Here is a 7934-nt window from a genome sequence, read left to right as displayed (position 1 = left end):
TTTGAGTCATTTGGGAACTCTGTCTTCCCCCCAAAATATCTCCCTCCCAGGTACTATAACCCTTCCCTGGGTAACCTTGAGAGACTTCTCCACCAATTTCCTGGTGAACACCGATCCAAACCCTTGGATCTTAAAACAAGGAGAAATTAATCATCCCCCCTTTGCTGGCAGGATTTGAGTTTAATTTCCCTTTCCCCCACCAATTCCTGGTGAGTCCAGATCCAACCCCCTTGGATCTTAAAACAAGGAAAAATCAATCAGGTTCTTAAAAGAAGACTTGATTAAAGAAAGAAAGGTGAAAGGAAAACCTCTGGGAGATTAGCAGGCAAGCTATTCTCACAGACAACAGATTCAAAAACACAGAGGATTTCTCTCTGAGCATAAAAACTTAAAGTACACAAAAGAAAACCCAGTTTGATTCCCCCTCTATTTCAAAAAGAAGTCACAAAAGGAAATAAACATAAGCTAATTAATTCCTTCTCTAATACTCACTACCCTGGTTGATTCCTGGATCTTGTCACTCCCGCACAGAACTTAATGAAGAGAGCAAAGGAAAAACTTCCATCCTTCCTCTTGAAAAATCTTGTCCCCCCCCCCCATTGGTTCCTCTGGTCAGGTGTCAGCTAGGCTAGGTGAACTTCTTAACCCTTTACAGGTAAAAGAGGCATTAACCCTTAACTGTCTGTTTATGACTGTGACGTTGTGCAGTCTATATGGTTTTATGAAAACATGATAATAAGTGAATGTAATTGGGATAGTTTTAGAAAAATATGGTAAAAAGTGAATATAACGTAACTGGGATATGCTTCATGCAAAAGGTCTCTTGTAAGGTATCATTACAAAGCTTATAATCTACTGAGTGTGATCATCCGATTTGTATAAATGTACCACTCTTGTATCTAAAACTAGAAATATAAAATATAACTCTAAGGGCCTATTGTAATTATGTAAAGTGTGGGCCATTAAGGATTGTTTGGAATCTTGGTGACTCCCATTGTCTGCAGATGGCTGTGTTTTTTCTGTGAGTCTTCCTGTATATGTGTGTGCTGGCAAGTGAGTAATGAAGTCTTGCGGTGACATGTGATCATGTCACCTGAACTGGAATCCATCTTTAACCTGGTGCTTTTCCAGTGAGGGGGGGTGAAAACCCAGAGGGACAAAGGGTTCCCGCCTTATGCAAAAGATATATAAAGGGGTGGAAGAGAACAGAGAGGAGGAAGGAGCCATCATGAAGAATCCCCTAGCTATCACCTGAGCTGGAACAAGAGTTGTACCAGGGGAAAGAATTGTGCCCAGGCCTGGAAGGTGTCCAGTCTGAGAAAAACTTACTGAAGCATCTCTGAGGGTGAGATTATCTGTATTTAGTTTGATTAGACATAGATTTGCACATTTTATTTTATTTTACTTGGTGACTTACTTTGTTCTGTCTGTTACTACTTGGAACCACTTAAATCCTACTGTCTGTATTTAATAAAAGCACTTTTTATTTAGTAATTTACTCAGAGTATGTATTAATACCTGTGGGAGCAAACAACTGTGCATATCTCTCTATCAGTGTTATAGAGGGCGAACAATTTATGAGTTTGCCCTGCATAAGCTTTATGCAGGGTAAAACGGATTTATTTGGGTTTAGACCCCATTGGGAGTTGGGCATCTGAGTGCTAAAGACAAGCACACTTCTGTGAGCTGTTTTCAGGTAAACTTGCAGCTTTGGGACAAGTGATTCAGACCCTGGGTCGGTGTTGGAGCAGACGGGAGTGTCTGGCTCAGCAAGACAGGGTGCTGGAGTCCTGAGCTGGCAGGGAAAACAGAAGCAGGGGTAGTCTTGGCACATCGGGTGGCAGCTCCCAAGGGGGTTTCTGTGATCCAACCAGTCACAATGACAGGGGGGGAAGCAGTATCTGTGCATTACTTACCCACCATGTTCCTCTGGCAGGAGGAAGCAGTGACTGGGAGAAATCTGGGTGCCCCCCACAGAGCACTCCCCTGCCAGCTGTTAGCAGCTTCTGACTCTACACTGGCAGTGCATACCTCTGCACTGCCACACAGCGCCCCCTAGGCGATTGCAGGGTAGCTCACCCCCGAGGCCAGCCCTGTCCCTGATTGCTCTAGACCGCTCTTTGGCTCGCATTCATTTGCAAAGCACTTTGAAGAAGCAAGCTACAGGATAAGTGGAGATTGTTCGTTGAAAAACTGGAGACCAACCTTATTTTGCCCAATTATTTCTTGGTTTGGCAACAGGAGAGAAATGTACATTTGCAGAAAATTGCATAGAGAGCGAGCAGGTAGGCGTGCATAGTCACAATAACCAAATATATACACCTATATTCTTTTGCCTGTTGCAGTGAACTTATTTTGCTATCCACTAGCCCAGGAGGATGTCCAGCACCCCAGTAGCTGTGGTGACCGGGGGCAACAAAGGGATTGGATTTGCTATTGTGCGGGCTCTGTGTAAGCAGTTCACTGGGGATGTGTACCTGACAGCCCGGGACCCAGGACGGGGTCAGGCTGCGGTGACAAAGCTGCAGGAGGAGGGACTGAACCCACTTTTCCACCAGCTGGACATCGAAGATCTGCAGAGTATCCGGACTCTGCGGGACTTCCTGAAGGAGAAATATGGAGGGCTGAATGTGCTGGTTAACAACGCAGGGATTGCTTTCAAAGGTACAATGCTGGCTCACTGGCAAGGCTTTGTGAGCTGTAAAGTACATGAAGAATGATGAGTAGGTGGTGTCTGCTTTTACAAGAATCCTGCTAGCTAGAGAGGCAACCAAGTATGATGATACCTAGCTCATCCCTGTGCCAGCAGAGAGCTGTTCCCAACCTGACATTTTTCTGGTGCTTTGTCAGATCTCATTTTTGATCTTGTCTTCACTGCTGTGTTAGCTCAAGATATAACTCAAATTATATAACCCAACTCCTGATCTCTCACACACATCTCTAGCTCAAGAGAAGTGGTGCTTTAAACTTGAGCTAGCTGGCCCATCTGGGAGCATGCTCAAGTGCTGCTGAAGTAATGCAGTGGGGAGGCTGCTACTCTGTTACTAAAAGCCAGTCACGCTGTGCAGCTCCAGGGTTGCTTTGCAGAGTGGCTGCTCTCATTCTATCTAGGCATGAGAAATATGGAGATATACCTATCTCATAGAACTGGAAGGGACCCCAAAAGGTCATCGAGTCCAGCCCCCAGCCTTCACTAGCAGGACCAAGTACTGATTTTTGCCCCAGATCCCTAAGTGGCCTCCTCAAGGATTGATTTCACAACCCTGGGTTTAGCAGGCCAATGCTCAAGCCACTGAGCTATCCCTCCCCCAGAGGCAAGGGAGTGTAGATAACTCAATTTAACTCTGCAGGGAACACACCTTTAGGGAGCTATTTACCATGGTGATGAGCACTGTATAAATAAACAGACTATTTAGAAGCTATTCCTGCCAACGTAGTTTCCTCTACTTACTTTGCGAGTCTTAGAAAATATTATAGGACTCTATTTGTCAGGAGGCTTCTCTTGATGTTTAGCCTAAATTGTCCTTTCCTTAATTTAATCTTGTTACTCTGATTGCCTCTTGTACCATTTTAAATAATTCCCCTGTGACCTGAATGATGTTGCCCTTCAAATATTGGATTTGGCATTAAACTGATCTGTTGTTGAACGTATTCATGCATAAATCACTATCTCAACAGAAACTTCTCTTTGTAAGGTATATGCATAGTGGGAAGTGCTTGCCAGGTAATGACTGTGCACAGAACTCTTTTAATAGTGCTGGGGGATTCTAGCAAAGGTTATTTGTCACACAGGGTGGATGATACATATTTTTTTGCGACAACTCACAAACTGCAGCCATCTGCCCTGAGCTCTGGGAAAACCTACTTAAAAAGAGATTTTAAAATGTAGTAAATGTTGATAAAGAACAAAAACTCTTATGTCCTAGTTACAGCTTACATTTCTTATTTGGGAGCTATTATCTTGACTCATCACTGCTTTACCCCTGTTTGATGCTGAAACCATTGAAATCAGTGGTGAATTGGGCCTCATGTCTCAGTGTTAATATACTGGTCAGTATTCTGTAAATAGTGGTGTCCTGGCACATTGCTCAAGAGAACAGGTAAGGTGGTTATTAGCAACGCCTTTAAGGAATATCTCCACCAGTTTAAGCAATAGGTGTTCAGTTACAGCTACTCCTTGGAGTTAGCTGCAGGTATGTTGTATCTAGCAAGGGGACTACAACAATTGGTATCTATTTACACTACTTGGAGAGCCCTCATGCTTGTAGAATCAATCCATCCTCATCATCATATCCACTCATTATACTCCACACCTGAATATAGCCACTCTATGAACTTCATACCCTCTTATCTCAATGCCTATACTTTGACCCATCAACCTTTTACCCCCAATCGGGGATATTGCAGATTATGTATCCCTTATGCCACCTGATCTTAAACCAAACTTTGCACCCTCGATAATCTGTACGTTATTCCCTGATAACCAGAAACTTCTATGCTCAAACTCTGTTCACTCTTTTTAACATCATCTTAATAAAATTTTTATTCTGAGTACCTACTACAGAATGACAGTGCTCCCTGTTTCTTCCTTCCCTGCCACAAAGAAACAGGCTTAATTGCCCCCATTTGCTGCAGTTCTTCAAAAGCTTGATGTTGCCTGCATGGGAATCCTATCTCTGTGCAGCACTCATCATCCTGGCTAACACACGCGTGCTGAAACTCGACACACCAGCAGCAACAACCCAGCCATTGCCTAATGCGCATGATTGAGCTCTAAATCTGTATAAAGAATGCAGCTCCCTGCCCTGTTTTGAGGCATCAGTTGTGTCATCAGCTCTTGTGGGGGGAGCACAGAACCCTAAACTAAGAGTTCTTAGCAGGTGAAAATCTTCTCAATCTTCCACTAATCTAATATTGCATCTTTGGCCCTTTGCATTTTAAAATGTTAATCTTTGCAGCATTGTGTACCTGTTACTTTTCTGCACTTTCTCTGTTAAACATCTGCTTCCTAATTTATACAGAAATGACTACTGTAGAAGGAATTAGGATTAACTCTAGTTTTCAGAGACCTGTATTTTCCCATTAACCTGTGAGCATAACTTCAATGTTATATATTTTTCTTCTCCCTATGAACAGTTGCTGATACCACTCCATTTGCTATTCAAGCAGAGGTTACAATGAGGGCAAACTTTTTTGCAACAAGGGACGTCTGCACGGAGTTGCTACCCCTCATAAAGCCTCATGGTAAGTATAACCTAACAAATACCAAAGTATCATTGAGAATAACTCTTGCTTCTCACAAGGGGGCAAACCCTACCCTCTGTTAGGAATTCGCTGCCCACAGGAGTACCAGTGCATTTCTGCTCCATCAAAAGTAAGAAGACAAGAATAGCTTGCATGCATGTCTTGACACACAGAATGTCTTTGCTTTTTAATCTAAAGTTGCTTCTATTCCAATCCCTTTCTTTACTAATGGTTTATTCCAGAAGTGCTTATCTGTGCCATGATGCAGAAATGAAGGATTGTCAATTGCCTCATCTGTCCTTGCTTCAGACAGGAGGAAATGGGGATATTTCAATGTTCTGCTTGCTCACAAAAATGGAGCACTGAGGCTGAGTTCAGTGTGCTGTACAGGCTTGCACCCACAGTCACTGAAGAAACCTAGCTCCCTAGTCTTGTTGCTGTCTCCCTGCAGAGAAGTTTCACTCTATGTACACTGCAGCCCTTGTTTTGGGAGCTGACACATTTGCCAGCATCGGGTATGCCATTAGAAATACCATATTATTTTGAAAGGTAGTGAAAATCATCCCATGTGGCGATAAATGCTACAGGATGAAAGAGTTGTGTAGGTCCACATAATAATGGTAAACCGAATGGGAGAGGCCAGGATGAGACCTACTAAACTCACAAATATAACAGTTTTATTATCAACAGACAGATGATCTGTGCTTCACTGTGCGCGCAGCAGTTCTGTTTTCCCAGCTGAACCTCTGGGAATGTCTTAGAACCCTGTGGCGTCACAGGTGGAGATGTTTGAAAGGGACATAGGTCAAACTTTCCCCAAAATCTAGGTTTTGTAAAAACTTGTTTATACAACACCAAAAACCAGTAGAAAAGGTTCCATGGCTTTGTTCAAAACCAACAAACATTCCCATACTATAAAGATAAATGTTCTTGAAAGGATATCTGTACTTATTTAGATACAGTTTTTATTTCTGGAGGGTGTATTTGGGTTTTTAAGAGACAACTCCTCTTTTCAGCACACATCCCAGATAATGACTCTGTCCACTGAGGAACCCTACAGAAGGAAGGAATCCCACACACATTCAATATATGGGAGGATTGGCTGACCGAGATGTGCAGTTGCAGAATCAGTCGTCATCTTCCCCCACCCCGATGCTGGGACACACATTGCACTCTGTTGTGTGTTTGGCTTGCAGATCCCCTTCATGGGCTCCATACAGCCTGTTTCCCCCCAGTGCAGTGGAACCATATTGCTTCTGTTGCATTCAAGGCCCTCATAACCTGTAGGTAGGATTCTTTCCCTAGGAATTTTGAGAGACCTCTTCATTCATACCAATTTAAAGTAGAAGGGAGAACAAAGTTCCTATCAAAAGTCCCATGACCCAATTTTGCAAACATTGCTGAGGGGAGGGTTTACTCTTGTACATAGGCCCATTTCTGTTGTTGGGTTTTTTTTTTAATGGGATTATTCATGGAAGCATGGTGTTTGGTAGTGAGTGTTTGCAGGATCAGGATTTGTTTGTTTATTCAGAAATATCCCTATTTAAAATTGTAGCGGTGGGACATGTCAAATATTTGCTAGCAATTCTATTACATCCAACAGTGTGGTTTGGTTTGGTTTTTAAACTGTTGTTCTGAAAAGCAATCACCATACATAGACCTTCGTGGAGCACTTTTCAGGATCAAGACCTAATATTGTGTATGGGCATGTTTATTTTATATATTTATTTATAATTTTCTTTTAATAGGCAGAGTAGTGAATGTATCTAGCACGGTAAGTGTATCAGCTCTGGCAAGATGTAGCCAGGATCTGCAGCAGAAGTTTCGTAGTGACACAATCACTGAGGAGGAGCTAGTGAAACTCATGACAAAGTTTGTGGAGGATACCAAGAACGGAGTGCATGAGAAGGAGGGCTGGCCAAATACCGCTTACGGTGTGTCCAAAATTGGAGTCACGGTCTTGTCCAGAATCCAGGCCCGGATGTTGAACAAGGAAAGGAAAGCTGATCGAATTCTTCTAAATGCCTGTTGCCCTGGATGGGTGAGAACCGACATGGCAGGTCCCAATGCCACTAAAAGTCCAGATGAGGGAGCCGAGACTCCAGTTTATTTAGCCCTTTTAGCCCCTGATGCTGATGGGCCTCATGGGCAGTTCGTTAGTGAAAAGAAAGTGCAAAAGTGGTAATCCTTTATTTGTATATGTGAGATGCAGTCCAGAAACAATATCAGATATTACTGATTTATTGTTGGTACCAATAATAATTAAGCATCTGTAAATGTCTTTGCCATTTCTAATATCTTATTAGGGTTTATAGAATATACACAAGGTTTCTGCTATTGCAAAATAATTGCAGTTTGGAATAGTGCATGAATTAAACTGTGCCTTTAATTTAGTTTTTAAAGGTATGAAAAGTGTTGAAATAAAGTATAGTTTAATAAGCTAAAATACATTTGTTGAAATTATATTCTCTTTAGTGTGGGGGGGGCGGGGAGAGGTGTGTTCTTTTTAGTGATTTCACATACTGTTCCTGGTGAGATTATATCTAACTATTTGATCTTAAAAGTAACCATATCAGTTTTGGAATAGAAAGTCATTCCATTTTAAGTGAGATGGCAAAGATGGATGATTTGGCATAGATTAATGTGAAACCGTTCCTGCAAATATATTCTCAGCCCAGAAGTCCCCAAGA

At 42.4% G+C, this 7934-nt stretch overlaps 1 protein-coding gene across 1 annotated transcript; it reads left to right on the top strand.

Moving 5' to 3' along the window:
• The first annotated feature begins 1864 nt into the window (after positions 1-1864).
• Positions 1865-7690, top strand: LOC113406432 (carbonyl reductase [NADPH] 1-like). The gene is made up of 3 exons (XM_029911547.1): positions 1865-2664; positions 5137-5244; positions 6993-7690. Exons 1-3 carry the CDS (start codon positions 2379-2381, stop codon positions 7427-7429), a joined length of 831 nt encoding a protein of 276 aa, XP_029767407.1. The 5' UTR covers positions 1865-2378; the 3' UTR covers positions 7430-7690.
• The last annotated feature ends 244 nt before the right edge of the window (positions 7691-7934 follow it).

The sequence above is a fragment of the Terrapene carolina genome, unplaced genomic scaffold, assembly GCF_002925995.2.
Source record: "Terrapene carolina triunguis isolate 2854851 unplaced genomic scaffold, T_m_triunguis-2.0 Scaffold30, whole genome shotgun sequence".
Lineage (NCBI taxonomy): Eukaryota > Metazoa > Chordata > Testudines > Emydidae > Terrapene > Terrapene triunguis.
Note: the sequence above shows the minus strand (reverse complement) of the source record. Positions and strands in the feature narration are given on the sequence as shown.

Bases quoted from the DNA above. Each gene is read 5' to 3' on its own strand.
- LOC113406432 (XM_029911547.1), top strand. From the start codon at position 2,379: ATGTCCAGCACCCCAGTAGCTGTGGTGACCGGGGGCAACAAAGGGATT. The intron at 2,665-5,136 runs GTACAATGCTGG...CCCTATGAACAG, and splicing joins CGCAGGGATTGCTTTCAAAG to TTGCTGATACCACTCCATTT. The intron at 5,245-6,992 runs GTAAGTATAACC...TTCTTTTAATAG, and splicing joins ACCCCTCATAAAGCCTCATG to GCAGAGTAGTGAATGTATCT.